The following is a 20,539-nucleotide window of genomic DNA, read 5'->3' on the forward strand; positions in this document are numbered from 1 at the left end:
CTAAAAGGTCTTCCTTGGGAAGATTCCTATGATCTGCCTCCCTATGAACATCGAATTCTACTTCTTCAAATGCAATCTCTCCATCAAAGGGGTGTTAATAATGACCTAGTATTTGATGCACCTTATTTGCTATCTTGTGTACATTTGAATTACCGAGGCGGAACTCATCACCTGCGCACATTTGATTTTATACATATTGACTTCCATAGAACTAACTATGGGAAGAATGAAGCTTTAAGTCGAATGAGCATTTTATATAACTTAAACTGTTCATCGATAGATTTAAATTTAAATAAGGTGTGATTAAAATCATTTAGAACCAGTGCTTCACTATCGTAAACGTTTTCATTTTATTTTTTGTTCTGTAATAGTTAAATGCTAATTTTGATTTGTATTTTGTGTGTATGTTAGGCTATATTTGTATTATTTTTTACTAACACATGCACTTATGGTTATGATGAGCCTCTGATCGTAGTTTGACGCTTGCTATAAGCTTACTACTTCCTGAAAATCTGAAGTGTACAAAAAAAAATCAAGCTCTCTTATCGTGCTTTTGGTTTTCATGAATCCCTACTGCATTGGATTAGTAATTACCCTTCGAACCGTTTAATACAAGTTGTATTGGATGGATTCAAGTCTGAAACCACAAAATAAATGCTGGTGTTCCCCAGGGCTATGTTCTATCTCCTACACTCTTTTTCATTTTTATTAATGATCACCTGTCTGCAACATTCTGACCTAAACATCATTGTACAATAGGGAATAAAAAACAGTGTGGAATTTAATGCTTCGAAAACCCATTACTGTCTTGTATCGTTAAACCGAGATATACCCCCTTGCCATTAGATGGCACTTGCATCGACGGGACTGAACATCTCGATATTCTCGGTATATGTATCACCAACCACTTTTGTGGAACGATCACATAGGTACGCGATGTCGCCAAAAATGCCGCAAGATGTTTGGGTTTCCTAAGCAGATTCAAGAAGTTTTTCTCCCTCTCTGATCAGGCTGTTGTCTACAAGACTTATATACGTCCAAAGCTTGAGTATAACTCCCATACCTGGGCACCAGCCCTGCAACCTCTTGGACAGTTTTGAACGTAGGAACAGTGTGGGTGAAATCTCTACCTCTTTTTTATTAAGCAAATTCAGAAGATTATTAGACAAAATAAACTGAGCACGACTCTGTCAAAGCTTAAACTTAAAATAAGTTAGATAGGTCGATCGATTTATAATGCAAACACCTACAATAGCGCTTTTATAATACATAAATACATTGAATACAACAAAATAAAGTTTATTGCATTTCCAGGAAAAGAAAAACATTTTTCTATATGCGTTCATGATTCGATGTCTTCTCAATATATATCTATATCAATTTTTCTACGACCATGCATCTTACATCTACAAAATACTATAATGCTCAAGGACATTGGATGTACAAACAAAGATGAAAACCCACGCTCACATGGCTCTTGAGAAATAAGTGCACATTTCTGAACAAAACAAACTTTTCAATCTTCTTCAAAGAGAAATGCACAAAGTACTTTAAATGTGTATCCAAGAGACAAACAAAAGGACACGTGAATAAGCACTTTTAAAACCTTCATACAATTTTTGGAAAATTAACCAACCCAACCCACACCAGAACAAAATCAATTTAAGTTGTATTTAAGGACATTTCTTGAGGTAGAACTATTATTAATTTCAGTTGTGTGTATTATTCGGTGAAGCCATTATTCAAATTCTTTTTCCCTTAAATTCTATAGCCCACAGAAAAGACACAAGACAAAAAGACATCCATTAAATAATAACCAAGAAAAATAGTAAATTGCTTCGGAATAATTAAATAAGTCCTTGAAGTTAAGCGAATATTCATCTGAAGGATTTATTTTCTTCAATAAAAACAAGAATAGTGACTCAACTCATCCATGCCGAAACATTTTAATCGATCTCCGTTTCTGTTTGTTTCTAACAACAAAATAGACACTAATTTAATAACTATTAGGCGGTATTTTTCCATATATTTAGATTTACAATTTTTTTATGAATTATAAAAATAAAATTATGCATCACGCAAAGCTCTTTGTTTGTTTTTTAATTTTTGTTAATGAACAAATAGCTTTCATGTACTCATACTCATGTATTTATTTACCTTTTCTCATTCTTATTGTTTTAGTAATTTTCTATAAAAAGACTCACGCTATAATGACGAACGAAAAACACCGCTATAGAAATAATTTTTGTTTCAATTTATTGTTTACTTTTATTTGGCAATTTTAGCATTTAGCAAAGGTATGAGTATAATGTTAAAGGTTCCTGATAAAGGATAAATGGTATTTAGCGTGAGTTAAATTTTCATTATTCTTAATTAATAAGGCTTGGCATTTTGTTGTTTGTATAAATATTGGTACACATGTATTTTTATTGATTTCTAATTCATTAATTTGTATGGTTTAATTTGAAATGCTATCTGCTGTTATAAAACAAATCATAACTCATGACAAAAAAGTTAGTATTTTAATGACTGAATAATATAGATTGTTACTGTTTGTTTGTTTCTGCACCCACTTTGTTTTCCATGTACTGCATTATATTTCGTTCTGGCCCGTTGATGACATAATTCATGAATCTGTGAATAGACCGAACAACCATGGTAGAAGTCGAAATTCTTTTCGACAGAATCCAACAACGTTGAAACAACGTCAAAGCAGCGTAATAAGATATCAATAAATTATCAAAATGTAAATGGACTTCGGACAAATACTAATATGGTCTATAAAAATGAAAACGACGAGACGTCATTATTTCAACAGGATCTTAGTTGAACAGCTCTATTCTTGACTCTGAGCTCTTTAATACCTCTTATCAAATCATTAGATATCATCTTCACAACATTGATAACTCCAACATTTTGGAGGTGGAGTTATTTGTTACCAGATCGATGACTTAAGGTCCACCGATATTGAAGTTCTATGCATGAAAATTAAGCCTGATCCTGGCGATCTATTAATAGATTGCAATATGAACGATATGTGTAAAGTTTTTCATAAGATTTTTTTACAAAACAATACCTCATAAAAAATAGTGTAGTCAATCCAATAAACCAAAATAGTTTGATTCACCTCTAAAAAACATAAAATAGATGCTAGGATGCGACCCACACTGATAACTTCCCATCCCGTCTTTCCATTTGTCTTGCTTGAAAGTTTGTAGGTTTTTGTGTTGGGTTAAACAAGTTTTTAGTTGAATTATTCTTAAAAAAATTTAAATTACCAACAATATTGATCATATAAAGAAATAGTTTAGTTTAAAAATAGATTTTTAGTCGAAAACAAATTCGATTTTTCTCAAAATTTTAATGAATGATGACAACAATATTTTTTAAAAGATAAAAGTAGTTTTTATATCTCAAAGTATTGAAAAGATATTTGAGCCACAAATCATTTTTACCAACTTTTTGTAAAAAAAACTATTAATTCGATTTTTCTCAAAATGTTACCAGATGTTTAAAACGTTATTTTCCGTTGCACAAAATTGTTTGTATTTGTATTTGTATTTATTACATATTATTTAGTCTTGCACAGTAAGATACAATATCTTTTAAAGTAGTACAAGCTTCAGTTTTACAATTGGTTTACATGAAATGAATGAATACTAAATTTTAAACAAGATGACTTGGAAAAGAAAATTTATATAAACAAAACTACTTTATACCATTAAATTAATGAAAAAGATATGATCCATGGACTTTATTATAATACCTTATAAAACACCTTTAAAGTAAAAAAAAAAAAAAAAACAAAAAACAAAAGTTAAAATCATCACAATGCCTCAAAGTACTGTCTAAGTCTTATTCTAAACCGTGTAGTGCAGCCTATCATCCTTATAGTTTGAGGTAGGGAATTCCACAACCGAACTGCGTGAACGAAAAATTGACGGTTTGAAACAAGATAGGAGTAGCGTATTGGTATCAGATCGCTGCTTCGATTAGAGCGTGGAAAAAGGATTCTGTTGTAAAGGTACGGGGGTTGTCGTGTTTGCATGATATTGTGGAGCATTATTAAGGTCCTAAACGAGAAAAGATTATCAAGAGAAAAACCATATATTGATTTTGCATATGAGGTTATATGAACATATTTCCGTAGCCCAAAAATATATCTTGTCACACTATTATAGACAACATTAAGTTTCCTTTTGTGCTTGGAATCGCAATTACTAAATAGTTCACACCCAAATAATAAAAGCGGAATAAGTAGTGACTTAGCAAGTATCATTCTTGTTTTTATTGGAGTGATTCTTTGGGTGGTCCATAACATACGTAAACTCTACCTATGATAAGTTGTATATGATTTGTCCAAGTGAGTGTCGTATTGAATACTACTCCAAGATTCTTGGCTGAGTCAACAAACTGAATAGGGTTATCATTGAGTAATATTGGAGAAAAGCAAGATGTGTCTGTAGGGTCTTTTGAAATGACTAAGCATTTTGACTTAGTAGGATTTAAACAAAGTCCGTTTGATCGCGACCAGAGCAATATCTTATTAAGATCTTCGTTTATCTCCCAAATGCCATTTTCAACCAACCCCAGTGGACAACTATACCTAAGCTGTACATCATCGGCATACATATGTATGGATGAGTTAAAGCTTAGAGACGGGAGCTCATTAACATACATGGTAAAAAGTAATGGACCCAAAATAGACCCTTGGGGAACACCTCGTGTTAGCGGAAGAAAATTTGAAGTTTGGTTGTTAGCAACTACTGCTTGGTGTCTAGAACTAAGATATGAGAAAATGAGTCTCACTGATGATGACGTGAATTGAAACTCATCCCTTAATTTGACGCATAAATTACGGTGGTTAACAGTGTCAAAGGCTTTGGAAAAATCCAAAAGAGTGAGAAAAGACACAAAATTCTTATCTATACTTTCTCTAATTTCCTCGACCACATTTATAAGGGCAGTAGTGCAACTGTGTTTGGGACGGAAACCGAATTGATTGGGACATAGCATGTTGTTACGTTTTAGATATTGCCGCATTTGCGTGTTCATAATTTTTTCAAAAACTTTCGATAAATATGGCAATATGGCTATTGGCCGATACTCATTTCGGGTTTTTGGAACAGGAACAATTTTAACACGTTTCCAGACAATAGGAAAAACCCCAGTCATGATAATAGTGTTGAAAAGATGTGTTATGTATCTCAATGTAATCGGTAGAGTTGCCTTCACAAACAATGGATGGATTTCGTCAAATGCTATTGAGTTTGATTTAATAGATAAACAGGTTTTTAGAACGACTTCATCATCAATTGCAGAGAAGCTAAAGTCCCTTGTAGAGCAGATGTCGGTTTCTAAATGTTCAGAAAAGTCTGCGCTATCATTAAACTCAAATGATGATAGGGATGTGAAATTGGTATTCAACTCATCACAATCAATGATAGTAGAAACATTGTTAATGTGCTTACCAACACCAATTTCTTTTAAATTTTTCCAAAGTCTATGACCGGCTAATGAAGGGTTGAGTCGAGGAGCATAGAAACGTCTCTTAGCTTCCCTAATCTCAAGAACAGCTTTATTTCTTAAGTCAGTGTAGACCTTATGAAGTTCGTCGAGTCTAAAACGTTTCCAAACTTTGTAAGCAAGATTGCGCTTATTTATTAAAACTTTAATTTTGTTGTTGAACCAAGAAAGGTCATTGCATTTAAAGATTTTTGTTTTGTAGGGAACATGAATATTGAAAAGAGAGCTAAGGTTTCCTTCAATAAAAGAAACTTGGTCGTCGACAGACTCCATAAAGAAAACTCGAGACCATTCAACCGATCTTAAGTCATTTTCTAGTTGGTTATAATTAATGCTTTTAAAGTCTCTAAAGCAATAACTGCTGCTTGAAACAAGAGGTTTGCACTGGTAAGTTAAGTGCAATAAGTCATGGTGTGAAAAACAGGATGCAGAAAGTTGGTTAAAGTGAAGAACTTTGCTCAATTCGCTAACAAAAAATACATCAAGAAGGCTACTTGTGTCCTTAGTAAAGTGAGTAGGAGTGGATGTGTTTACTGGATGTAAGTTTAGAGCTTTCATGTCATCAGAAAAAGTAGATTCTAAAAGAAGGTTGCTGTTAAAATCTCCACTTAAAATAATATAAGGCGAAATATGGGCCAATTCATCCAATTTGGTCAGTAATGGTGTTGTATCAATGTGTTTATTTGGTCTATATGCTGAACCTAGTAGAATCTTATTATCTTTACATGTTATTTCAATAAATATAAAATCAATGTAACTACCAGAAAGGGATTCACATACAAATTTTGGCTTTAGCCCACTACGTGCATAAATGGCCACTCCACCTCCAATACGCCCCACTCTATCCCGTCTAAATAATTTAAATCCTTTTACATCACACAATGAGTCATTTAATTCAGGGTAAAACCATGTTTCCGTCACACATACGATATCTACCTTAGAAGCTGCAAATAGATACCTGAATTCATCAATTTTTGGGACTAAGCTCTGAGCATTTAAGGAGCAGACCTGTAGACCTGTACACTGACCACACAAAATATCGATCATTAAACGGGAGTTATAATTATTATAATTATCAGCGGTTGTAGAATTCCCATTATTAACTTTATCAAGGCCAACCATTTTTATGAATTACAAATAATCGGTGGCTAATAAAGCTCACCATAAAATAAGGAAGGCAGGAAACAGCACCCATAAGACTTGACCAGACAAATAGCAAAGATTCAAAACCGATGATAACAAGATGATTTAAAAAATTATGCAAATTTGTGTGTAAGGTATTACGAAAAAGGTGGATAATAACTATTATTAAATACATACTAATCAATAACAAAAAGAAAATTACATATATTAATTAATTAAAAGTGTACCTAAATGAAAAAGTATTTACTATAAACTGAAAGCAAAACAAGATAAGAGAACAAAAAAAAACTAATTAAAAAAAAAACGTAAGATCAAAGCTAAAATAAGTAGATAAATAATCAATAAATCAATAATGATAAAGGTTTGTTTATGTTTTCTTCTTCTCAGTTGAGATTAGTTGCATCTGTTGTCGTCGGGTCAGCAGCAGCAGCAGTGGTTAGGTTCTCAGCATTAGTGATTACAATTGGTTTCGCATTTTGGGTTTTTTTTTACATGGACAAGTCCACGCAATGTGTAAACAGAAAAAAGTTTATCATCTCTCTTTAGTTTAAGTGCGTATTGTAACAGAGAACGATTTTTCACAGTTAAGCATTCATGAATGAAAACTGCAGAGTTGTTGTTGTCATTGAAACCAAGATCTCGAAGACGTAGTGGTTGTTTTGTTTTTGATCGGTAGTTAGCTAACGATCGCAATACGGTGCTCTTGTCAATTGGAGAAAAAAATTTAACAACAATCGGTGCATGTGTGTTATTATTTTTGTTCGGTTTAAGGCGGAAAATGCTTTTTAGTGAAGGTGCTTGAAATTCAAAGACTTGACCACATAAGTGATCAAACATAGATTTAAGATTTTCCGTCGGTAAGAAAGGAACACCTTGTATTAGTGCATCACTACAAATTTCTTTTTGTTGGAATTTTTCCTCAGTTTCTTCCATACGTTCCATCATCTTAATTACGGCTTCTTTTTGTTGTTTAAGCTGTTCTTTAAGTTTATCATTTTCGTGTTTAATAGTGCGTAGATCGTTTAATTGAGTTTCAATAGTATTTATTCTTTTGTTCATCTCTTCAAACGATGATTTGAGTGTGGCTATGTCAGCATTAATTTTTTTTGATAATCGCTCTTCAGATTCAGCAATTCTTAAGGTAAGAGAAGATGTGATAGACTCACTTTGTTTGAGAAAAGCCTCCTCCAATTTGGTCCATATTTCTCCTGTGTTGTCAATAGTTTTTTGTTTCAGTGCTGGTGATGATAGCGGCGTACCTTTTGGTGGTGTATTTACGATTTTGCTTGTCACTTTAATTTTGCGACTTGTAGACATGTTAGAGGTTATGATTGTTTATGTAAAGGTTTATAGTGTATGTTTCAAGATTCACTCAAGTTATATGAACGTATTTGAGCACTGAGAACAAAGAAATTATGAACTACGAATAACAAGAAAAAGCCACACAAAAATTCAATAAAAAGAATATAAAATATGTTTTTTGGATTTATTTTCACAGTCCAATTTGAAGAAAAACAAAATAGTTGTTTTGTACTAATTTTTAAGTCTTGGCAAGTAATTTAGAGGCTAAGAAAAAAAAACTTTATTCGGATGCTAACTCGCGCACGTCTAGTTAGTATCACTCATCTTCTGATGTATGAGATAAAATCATATTTTAGTCGTAAGATTTTCGAGGTGAGAAATTTCGTTTTCAGTTCTGTTGAGTTTATTTTTTTATAAATATACTTGTTTGCTATCACGTTAAAATATTTAATATAAAATTTCATTCAAATTTTTGGTTCATAAGATATTTTGGGTTAACAAAAAAATTCAACGTTTTTTAAAACTGCTATGGTAACAAAACACACCCACACAATTTTCTTGAGAGCTCTTTTTGCATCTTTCTGCCTTATTACATGTATAACAAAATTTATTTGAAGTCGATATCTCTTCTGGTTCCTGAGCTATGGACGACAAAAAAAACGTCGCAAACGTACGGACGTACGAACGTACATACACACGCACACACAGACATTTTTCTAAAAATCTTTTATTTCGACTATAGGGACTCTGAAAGGTCGAGAAATGGCAAAAGCTTTAATTTGACAAATCGGACTCATTACAACAACTTCCTATCTGAAGTTAATAAAAGAAACAAAGCCTGGGTAAAATATAATAGAAGAAAAGCTGATGAAAATTGTAATACTTTTTTAATTCTAAAACGACTAATAATACAGAGTATTTGAATTTTGTTTATTTTTTATATATTTATATTACTAAAACAGAAAGTGACCTCAAATCTAATATATGCAATTTCAGGAAATTCTTAAATTGTAAAAAGATAACTAGTGACTACCCTAATTATTTGTCAAATTCATCTTCAACAAGTCATGAGCGTATGGATTAAAAAATAGAAATTATAGTGTTGTATTTTGTAATGAGTATTCGTGTAAATTTGTTGTCAATTCTGACATCCCTCAGAGATGCCATTTAAGTCCAATTGTATTTATTTTATTTATAAATTTCTTGATTTGAATGTCGTAACGCTATTTTAAAGTATAAAATAAACTTTTTACTAGCTAATAACTTTTACAATAAGACTTTTTAATATTTAGGGAATGGTGCAATACAAATTGTCTCGATTTTCATGTTGACAAGTGTAAAACCATGAGTTTTACACGCAAATATTGCCTTTGATTTTAATTATACGTTTAATACATCTCATTTAAGTAAAGTTTCTGCGTTTTCTGATTAAGGGGTTATTCTTGATCCCAAGTTAACTCTTGATGAGCATTAAAGCAACATACGATTCATAAAGAGATTCGGTTGGATTTCAGTGACCCTAACGTTCTTAAGCTTCTCTTTGTTTCATTTGTAAGACCAATACTTGAATATAGATGTGTAGTGTGGTCACCTTATTACTCCATTCATATAAAAAGACTTGAAGCAATTTAGAGAAGATTTATGCGTTTTTGACTTCGTTTTCTTAAAATGAACATACACTTCCCCCATACTATCAAAGGCTTCGACCTGCAATTTTGTTTTTTTGGTTGGAATTTCCATCAGTTCTAAGTCAGTTAAATTTTAGTTTTAGTCATACAAGTAAACTATGGTCCCCTTAATAGATTAATTTCAATATTGAATACATTTTACTTTTGTATACAGTCTATAAATGATCATCTGAAATGCATTAATTTAGATTATTAGTACTATGAATAAGTATTGTTAATATTTAACGAATTTAAATAAATTAATATGTAAGCTACCTTCTCCGTATGTCTTCATCAATATTGAATTTAGAATAAAATAAAATTCAAGAACATGATTTTGTTTAAAAATACAAGGTTAATATTTCAATGGCAACACATTTTCATAGGGATGCACAAAAACTTTTAGACGTTTTCTTCGTTAGCAATTTGAACGATTTTCTTCTATGATCCTCATTTATATGACCTTTTATTACTATCAAGAAAGTCCGCCAAATGCTGATTCGTATGAATACCGAGATTTTACGCACATCGACTATTCTGGCTCAGAACTTAGTACTCGAAGTGTTTTTTAGGAACAGATTTACTTTGAGATTTCCCCAGATGAAAACATCGAGTTTCTTGACAACAATATTACTAATTTATGTAAAACCACTGAGAACTCAAACTATTCAATACGATGAACGTCCTACGGTTTACCAACGATATTCGTAGACTTATAACTTATCGTTATCGATTAGAAATTCATCATATTATATTTCGCTGACTGCGTAATCAAGTAGTCAGAAAAATACGAAATACAGCGAAACCACAGTTTAGCTTATATATTTTTTTCATGACATCATCAGTAAGTTTGACACAAATTTAAAAAAATAAGAGGAACGATTGTAGATCCTTGTGATACTTCACCATTATTTAATAAAAATTCGGAAAAAGCTTCATTGAGCTTGACAGCTTGTAATCTATTGGTTAAGTAAAGTAAAACGAGCTTAAGACTTTGGCATACTAAAAGCCTTTAAAAAAGTTCAAAAGCATTAAAAATGTTAGATACTGAAAATCGACGACCTTTCGAATATCCTCTGTGACACTTTTTAAAGCTGTAACACAACTATTTTTGTTACGGAAGTCGGACTGCTTGGGAGTTAATAAATTTTGATGGGTAAGATATCTAAGTATTTTACTTTGGATGATTTTTTCAAAAACTTTTGATGGAAAAGGTTGGACAGATATTGGCCTTAAACCATCACACTAGTACAGCTTAGTCACTCAGTTGGAAACTCACTTGTCGAAACAATTAAATGAAATCTATTATTTGTATATTGTAGAAGCATTGGCAGTAAGAGTTTAAAAAATAAGGGGTGCACAGAAATAGTTAAGAGGGTTTTGTCTCTTAAGTCGAATGCTTAAGTTTCTTGGTAAATATAGAATTCTCAGGTCTTTGCAATTTGGATTCATTAAGGGTAAGTCTACCGAAGATGCAGTAGTGGCTTTCTTGGAAAGCATCAATAATGAACTCGATAAATCAAATAAATCTGGTGCTCTGTTTCTTGATTTGACATTTGACTTAGTAGATCATAAACTTCTTTTAAATAAACTTTACAGATATGGATTCAGAAGTAACTTTTTTAATTGGTTCTCATCCTATCTTCAAAATAGGTTCCAGCATGTGCGAATTGGTACAACTATGATTGATTCGATCACTAGTTCATGTGTAGGCGTCCCCCAAATGTCAGTGCTTGGGCCTTTACTTTTTATTTTTGTATATAAATTCAATTTTTAATTTCAACTTTTCAGTTGCCTTTGAGAGGAAATATGGTTGCTTTTGTTGATGACTTAGCCCTTTCGTAAGCTGCTCCTTCTGTTGATAGAATAAATGGCTCGATGAATAGCGATATATCTATTTTGGCAAACTGGTTTAAGTATCATCAGATGGTGCTGTGTAGCAAATCCAAGATTATGTACTTTTACTTGTTAAATGAGATTTCTATTGAAAATGTTTGTCTTCATGGCGCAGGCGGTAATCATTCTAGTTGTACCGTTTCTTTCATGTCACTTGAATGTGTGACAGAATTTAAATACCTTAGCATAATACTAGACTCAAAACTAAACTGGAAGTCCACATTATGAGTGTAAAAACAAAATATTTCTTTTGCGAAAAATAGTATCAGGAAACCCACTAACATCTATCTATTATGCATTAGCTAACTCTCGCTTAGAATATGGTATTTCTTGAATTTGTCAGCAATCTACAGCCTTTAATCACAGTTTAGTTGGAAATACAATTTCGAAATTCTCACCAATCATTAGAGGAGTTTCTCAGTGTTCAATGTTAAGTCCTCTTCTTTTTCTCTCAAGAATCGCTTGCTACTCAATTCAAATGTATACGGATGATGTTAAGCTATATGAAAGCTAACCTTTGGGACTGATTGAAGATTGTACAAACACTGAAATGAAGTGCATTATCGTAAGCAGAACAACCTGGAATTAAGATGATTTTCCCAACTTGTACTTAAACAACTCCAACATTCTGTACGTTTCTACTGCCAAAAATCTTGGTATGCTATTTAATAGTACACTGTCCTGGAAAATGCACATCAATTCTGGTGTTGGAGAAGTCTATGGTGTACTTCGAAATTTGTGGGCTTTGAAATATTACACCTCTTTTAAAACACGCATTAACATTTTCAATCCTCAGTTACGGGTGCGGAATTGAAAAAAGTGAAAGTAGAAGAAGGCCTTATGTTGCTTTCCACAATACTGCGTATTATATGTGTGGAATGGATGTGTCAAATTTTTCAATGCAAATTTCCTGAAAATGGTTTTGAAGTCAGATAAATTGTTAACCTTTTTTAAATTGATAAAAACAAATAAAAGCATTGAACGGATTGGTTTAAAAACCGCTTGTTTTATATTTTAATATCAATATTAATTCCTCAGATTTCGGAAAAAAAGGTAATCCGAACGTTATTATGTAAAGACGTATGGACGAATAGTTGAAACCTACCTACTTAGAGCTTTCTTTTTAAAAACCATTAGTTTATGTTGTAGGGAATTTTTAACGTCCAAAAAGGTCAAAATTTTCAATTTGACAAATCAAAAAAAGTTATTGTAATCGAACTTCTCTAAAGTACTGGAGAGCTCTAAGTAACGCTACTTCGGTGGCCCTAGACTCAATGAAAGGAAATCTCTATGTGCACCTCTTCGCGATAGAGAGCGGATAACGATAACGCACAAGGGGACCGAACAACTGCCGGAATAAGCAGCCAACCCAAATTTGCTGGACGAGGCACTGACTTGTCTCTGGGTTGAAGAAAATCTCCCTAAAGGCGGAGGAACTGCAGTTTGCGGTCAACGGCATGGAAGTATGGTGGCGGATGAGCTTTTAAAGAAGGCCAACGGTAGCAGCAAGTAGCGTCTGTATTCCAGAATGGGCGGCTACAAAAGGCTTCTGATTTCCCATAGTGAATTAGCAGCGATATGGAGGAAGTCTATGTGTGATGTCCGAAATATAAGAAATGATATGTGGGAAGCAACCACCATTTGGTTGTCATGAGTCTCAAAATAAAAACCGCTGCTGTATCAACACAATCGCAGAATGCACCAAGAAATCCAAAATTCAATACAAATGCTTTAAGTTATCCTAACATAAGTCGTAGCTACATCAACACCCTTAACTACAGAGCTTCGTCATTAAATGTGAGTGTTGACTCAGATGTTGACGAGATGAGCGGTGAAATTAAAAGTGTTTTTATGGAAGCTGGATCCGAGACTGTACCTAGGCGTACGAGATTCAGTGACTCTTGGATATCCCAAGACACCTGGGAAAAAATCGAGCTTCGTAAATCGTTGAAGCTGAGACGTGTGAGGAGGGTGAGGATAGATAGAATCACTGATAATGCTGAAAACGCTGCAAGAAGAGGAGATATCCGAGAATTGTACCAAATAGCCAAAGAAGTCGTCGGAAAAAAGTAACAACAATCATCCTGTAATGGATGTGGATGGGAGACTATTGGTATCAATTGAAGATCAACTTCACAGGTGGAAGGAATCACATTTGTGCCCTGTTAAATGAGGACCCCGTTGAACAGAGTGCTGAAGTGCCCCAACTTAACGAGATTCGTAGATCCTGCAGGTGTATTGACATCGAACCCCCTTCAGTAGCGGAAATTGAAACAGCAATTAATCTCCTCAAAAACAACAAAGTGGAATTCCTGAAAACTGATCCCGCCACAGCAGCTAGTATCTTGCATCCGCTTATACAAACTGTTTGGGAAAACGAAACCTATCCCAGGGAATGGAAGGATGGAGTGATTGTCAAGGTGCCAAAACAATTGGCGTGGTATTACCGTTTTGTTTGTTTTGCCAAAGCTAATGGCAACTTTAATCCTCGAACGGATAAAGGCTAGAATTAAGACTACACTCAAGAGGAATCTGGCTGGCTTCAGCAGTGGTCGGTCGTGCGTTGACCATATCAACACCTTACGCATTGTTCGTGAGTAGTCTGCTGAATTTCAAACACCGCTAAACCTCATGTTTGTAGATTTTGAGAAGGCCTTTGACCGAGTTAACCGAGAATGTATATGGAGATCACTGCTTGGGAGAGGAATACCGCCAAAAATTGTTGCCATTATAAAGGAGTCATACAACAATGCAAGGTGTTTCGTGTTGCATAATGGTTAGCTATCCGACTCTTTCCAAGTGCATCAGGGTGTGAGACAAGGGGATGTTTTATCGCCAATTCTTTTTCTGCTGACGATAGATGATGTTCTGACGGCCAGCGTCGGTACAACTGAGAGGCAAGGTATTCAATGGAGAACGTTTAAAAGGCTTAGCCATTTAGACTATGCCGCCGATATATGTCTCATGGCAAATAACATTAGTGGGAGAACGAGATGTGTCAAACTTTACGGGTAAAAGGAAAATCGTACGGCCTTAAAATAAATAGCAAAAAGACAAAAATAATGCTAACAGGCACCCCAACACAACATCGTATTATTCTGCATGACACGCCTGTTGAAGAGGTCGAACAATTTAATTACCTCGGAAGTATTGTATCAGCAAATGGTGGTATGGATCTGGACGTAAAAAGTAGAATAAATTAAGCTCGCGTTGCCTTTGGTATTCTGTCCCAAATATGGAAATCCAGTTAAGTCTCCTAATGCAATAAATTGAGATTCTTCGAATCCAATGTGAAATCCGTGCTATTATACGCTTGTGAAACATAGAAAGTGTCGGCCACCATCGCGAGAAAATCGCAGGCTTTTGTGAACCGCTGTCTGCGTCACATCCTTAAAATTCGCTGGCCACAAACAATATCTAACCAGGAATTGTGGTTAGATATGACAAGCCAGAGCCGCTTGGAAATCGACATCAGAAAGCGCAAATAGCAATGGATTGGTCACACACTGAGGAAACCAAACGATAATATTGCGAAGCAGTCCTTTGAATGGAATCCTCAGGGGTCACGGTGGGTTGGAAGACCAAGAACAACTTGGAAATCTACAGTGCTATTGGAAGCTAACTCCCAGAGAAAGTCGTGGCCACAGTTAAGGTATCTAGCTGCAGATCGAGAAGGATGGAGACGTTTTGTTGACGCCCTATTCCCCGTACGGGGTTAGAGGACCTGATGATGATGAATCGCACTTCTTGTGGGAAATTAATAATAATATTAATTAAATTGATGAAATTATGTTGATAACTTCAGTTTTAAAATTGTGCGGGCACTAAAATTTGGTAATCTTCTTCGTACATGTAAACCTCAATGCAACTGCCATTAAAAGAAGATAACTCAAAACGTTTGTTGGTAAGATAAGATCCACGCTATTAGTTTACTTATGTTCCATCAAAATAAGTTCACGAATTTCATCTTTAAAATCTTATATAGACTTTGGAGAATTGGCATAGACTTTATCTTTGACGTAATTACTTCGTGCAATTTTCAGAAATTGAAGAAATAATAGGAACACAATGTTATTTATATTTTTACTTAAATTGCAATTCATAAAATATATTTTGCATTCCAAAATAACTAATATCTCAAAAGATGCAAGCAGTGTTGTCTCTCTTATAGGATTTGACTATACACAACTATAACTTGAGTAGATATGGCCACCTACCTAGGTACTGTTCTAGAAGCTATCTATACAAAAAAAAGAACACAAAATACCTCAATTTTGTTTCCATCTTGTGTTAAAAGCTGCTGCTAAAAACATATTCTACACTTATGCCTTGTAAAGTTGCTACACTTGAGCTATCTCTTAGATAAAAGAGTATACATATACCCTTTCAAACAATAGGATTTTAAAATAAATGGCATATCAAATGGTATCTAAAAAGGCATACCATACCAACCAACAAGGACGAACGATGTTGGCATCGGCAGCATCTCTATAGAGCTTTAAACAAGACCCAACAACAGGTAGACCCTTGTTTTGAACCACATGCCACTCTGTTTCTGTTGTGTTAAAAATCTTATAACGAAAGGGGATATAATGTGAAAACAACTTGAAAAATAAAATCAAGGTTTCCTGATGAGCTTTACACATTCTATATACATAGGTACATAACGTAGGTTCTTCTAGAGGCTTCTAACTAAACAAGTTAATATGCAAATATACTGTATCTAGATGTATAGACATAACCATAATAATAATGTGGATGCTTTGCTATACTTTGAACTCAGAATCATTCGAATCTAATGCACTAATGCCCTCATTTGTATGCAACAAGTCAACTTATAGATGGGGCAGCGGGTGGGCGGTATAGAGATGTATCGTGCACACAGATACGTACTTTATAAACAAGATCCTAATTGAAATGACAGGATAATGTGTACAATAATTATGTGGGAGGAATCTGATTACGCTACTTATAGAGATTCTAGCTCTTTGGGGTTAACTATAATCGAAGTCCTGAAATATAGGTAGAACATAATACGAACGTTCTATAACGCTGTCAAGGATATTTCAAAGTTATGTTAAGAAATAAATAAAAAGATTTGCATAATATGTATGAAAAGTAGACTTAAAACACGTGAATTACAAACTAGGAAAAGTGCCGATAAGGTCATAAGACTTCCCAGACATTTTGTATACTATTATTTTTATTTCCTTCAATTAATTCTTCTTAACAAAACTTTATATTTAATTTTCAGGATTCAGCTTGCGACCACTAAAACTTCATGCCGACTCCATCATGCTCATCTCATATCCCGGGGAGCTGTTTATGCGGGTTCTTAAGCTAATGATACTTCCTCTTGTCATATCGAGTCTAATAGCTGGTTCGGCCAGTCTAAACGCTCGTATGAATGGAAAGATCGCCTTAAGGACTTTGGTGTACTTTGCAGCAACATCGTTCTTCAATGCACTCCTCGGCATAGGACTAGTTATGCTCATTCATCCAGGTGATCCGGGAATGCATAATAATGCTGATCGCTCTGCCGACAATAAGGCAGCCAATCTCTTGGACAGTCTCTTGGATTTGGGAAGGTAATTTATTATTAAATTTATTTACATATTTCGATGTTCGTATACACCTGTTCAAGTCAAACAGAATCGTTATAGAATTGGATCTATTGTTGTTAGTTTTTTTTTGTTTTGTAAACAAAAGAAACATTCAACGACATTCATAATTCATATGACTGACTTCCGGTCTTATTATTTGTCACAGTCAAGTTGAGGAAATTTTAATGATTTCGCTCTTTTAAATCTCTTTAAAATTTTTCCCATGGATGCCAACAAAAATAATAGAACAATCTGTTTTTTTCTGACATACCCCTTTTGTACAAAAGAAAATATAATTTTGAAAAATAGAAACCTAAGGATTTTCAAGAACATATGACTTTAATTTTTGATGAATATGTTTGAATTCCAAATACAAAATACAAAATACATGTGCTCCGTAGATTTTGGCAATGCGGAATAAGAATTCAAGAGTGTACATTTTGGGCGTACAAAATGATTGATCTCGTAGCTTTCGGCTTGAATACGTCTGAAATAAAATTGTAAAGATACAAACTAAAAATTTTCTAGAGTATTTAAAATCATCTCATAACTTTAAAATGTAAGATACTAACAAATAAAGTAGCAATTTTGTTAAAATTAAAAGGATAGAAAATAATCCAGAATAGTAAAAAAGGTCTATACTAATGTCTCCTTTTTAAATACATTTTGAGATAAATTGTATTACGTAAGAATTTAGGGATTGGTGAGGAAGCATAATGAACAGGAACGGTTTCAAATGTTCTTTTCCTCGTGATCTTCAAGGTTGATGGTTGATCAAAAACTTACGGAGCAAATTACTTACTTACTTAAGGTGGCGCTACAGTCCGGGGAGAACTTGGGGCTCAACCAATATGCGTCACCAGCCAGCTCGGTCTCTAGCTACTCGTAGCTGTTTCCAGATTCACACTCTAAGGTGGTTGAGGTCTTCTTCCACTTGCGGGCTCTACCTGAAGCAGTCTTCCTCTACTGCACAGTCCCTCGGGATTTGATTCGAAGACTTTCCGGGCTGTAACATTAATGTCCGTTCCCTCTACATGAGCCAGACATCTGAGCCGTTAGACTTTTATTCTTTTAATCAGGTCAGTGTTGCTGTTTAGTCGCTCTCATTTTTCTTTGACAGGGTCCATGGCTTCAGCGCTATAAAAGAAAACCAGGCTGATGAGTGTCTTATAGATGCCCGAGAGAGAACGTTCCTACTCAATTGCTTCTAAGCCCAAGGAAGCGTCAATTTGTAGTTATTCTTCGTTTAATTGAAGCACGTGTGGCATTATCTTGTGTCCAGATTGACAAAGTCCTTGTGACGTTTTGTTCAAGACGTCATCGTTCAATTTATTTTTTTTTAATGACAGCATATTCTTGGTCTTGCCCTCATTGACCACTTAACTTATCTTTTTCGCTTCCGTCGCAATGCTCAAAAAACACTCCACTGACATCACGCTTTGATCTTCCAATTAGGCCAATATCATCTGCGTATCCGAGTAATTGAATGAACCTTTAGAAGATTGTGCCTCTAGTGTTGACGATTGAGTTTTGCACAATTCTTTCCAGAACGATGTTAAAGAAGTCGCATGACAGTGCATCGCCTTGTCTAAAACCTTTTTTGACATCAAATGCATCGGTGGGATCTTTTCCGACCTTGATAGAGCAGCCTGCATTCTCCATCGTCATTCTGCACAAACGGATAAGTTTGACAGGGATGCCAACACAGAGACATTGCTCGGTAGAGCTCTTCCCTATAGATGCTGTCATATGCGGTTTTGAAATTGATAAAGAGATGGTGGGTATCGATTTGAAGCTCCTGGGTTTCTTTCAAGATCTGCCGTAGTGTGAATATTTGGTCGATAGTGGACTTTCCTGGTGTGAAGCCACACTGATAAGGAGGCAGAGAGGATCTTATATACAATATTAAGGAGACTGATGGCTCTGTAGTTGGCGCAATTTAGAGGATCTCCTTTCTTATGTATCGGGCATACTATGCTGAGATTCCAATCATCGGGTATGTTTTCTTCCGACCATATTTTGCAGATGAGTTGGTGCATGCTCCTTACCAAGTCATCGCCTGCTGCTTTGAATAGTTCGGCGGTGATGTCGTCAGCTCCAGCAGCTTTGTGTGACTTAAGTTTAGATATAGCTATCTTCACTTCGTCAAGGTCGGGTAGGCGGAATTGTTTATTTGCGTCGCCTAGGTTGTGTGTTTCTATCTCCCATACAGCGGAATTCGGTTCGTCATCCCGTTACATAATTTGGAGAAGTGGTCTTTATATTTTCCCAGCATCGACTGCGGTTCTACTACGATGTTCTTCTGATGGTCTATAAAGGGTTCGGTTCGTGCCTGATATCCGTGGGAGGTTTTTTTATCTTTTGGTAAAATTTACGAACCTCATTCCTGTTGTGATATCCCTTTATCTCCTCGATCGCACGCTTCTCATGCTCTCTTTTTCCCATCTAAGAAGCTGGTGTTCCCCTCTCCTCTTCCGCTCGTAGAGCTCGCGAGCAGCTCTATTCCTCCTGTGCAGCGGCGTTTTGTATGCTTGTAGTTGTATATCAAAACCTCTCGCCAAACAACGAAATCGATCAGCCTGAATCCGTTGTCCGAGGTGGTGTTGTGCAGGCTGTATCTCCCGATTGTGCCACCAAAGATGTCTTCCCTTCCTAGTTTGGCATTAAAATCTCCTAAGACAATTTTAATGGCATAGCTAGGGCACTGCTCATATGTCTTGTCCAAGAGCTCGAAGAATATGTCTTTCTCCTCTGTTGGGACATGCTTTCATATTAGGCTTACGTTGGCGAATTAAGCCTTGATGCGGATTGTCGTAATGTGCTCGTTTACTTGAAATTCAAGACTTTTTGCCTGAGTCTAGCAATCGCCGTAGTATACGAGTACATCGCAATCTTCTAGTTTACGTTTGCCCCGTCCTTCCTGTCTTACTTCTTGGATGCAGCATTTTTTTGCTTCCATTTTTTGTTTGGCTGCACGTGATCTGTAAATGGATCTAACATTCCACGTACAGATCCGAAGTTCGTTGTTCTTATTTTATTTGCGTGGTTCGTCATCTGTAAATTCCACCGTATCTGATATTTTTGCATGGTCAGGAAGTCATCTCACTGCCGGATAAACCGGTACTTATAGGCCTGACCTCCGAATATGTCGCAGAAGCCTATAAGGTGTTCAGTAAGTAGTTCAACCTTACTGGAATTGTAGACGCCACCGTTGACTCCATATCGGGTATTTCTTCGTTGCCATCTGTATAAGGAGAGGTGCCTTAGTGTAAACAGATGCCCCCCCTCTCTCGCTTGATGCCTCCAACAATTTTGTACAAAGAAAAACCTTTTGACGCTTGTGTCGTCTTGAATGGCAATATTTTTTACAATTTTCTTAAAAATAATATCATTCCATTTTAC

General features: G+C 35.0%; 1 protein-coding gene across 2 annotated transcripts in view; it reads left to right on the top strand.

The window, feature by feature from the left end:
- LOC129949166 (excitatory amino acid transporter) overlaps positions 1-20,539 on the top strand; it is an 84,740-nt gene that overhangs the window by 46,587 nt on the left and 17,614 nt on the right. For both annotated transcript variants that reach the window (XM_056060450.1, XM_056060449.1), the window contains one exon: positions 16,789-17,122. In XM_056060450.1, coding sequence (XP_055916425.1) covers positions 16,789-17,122 — 334 coding nt within the window. The remainder of the gene's footprint in view (positions 1-16,788; positions 17,123-20,539) is intronic.

Source organism: Eupeodes corollae, chromosome 3 (genome assembly GCF_945859685.1).
Source record: "Eupeodes corollae chromosome 3, idEupCoro1.1, whole genome shotgun sequence".
Taxonomy (NCBI): Eukaryota; Metazoa; Arthropoda; class Insecta; order Diptera; family Syrphidae; genus Eupeodes; species Eupeodes corollae.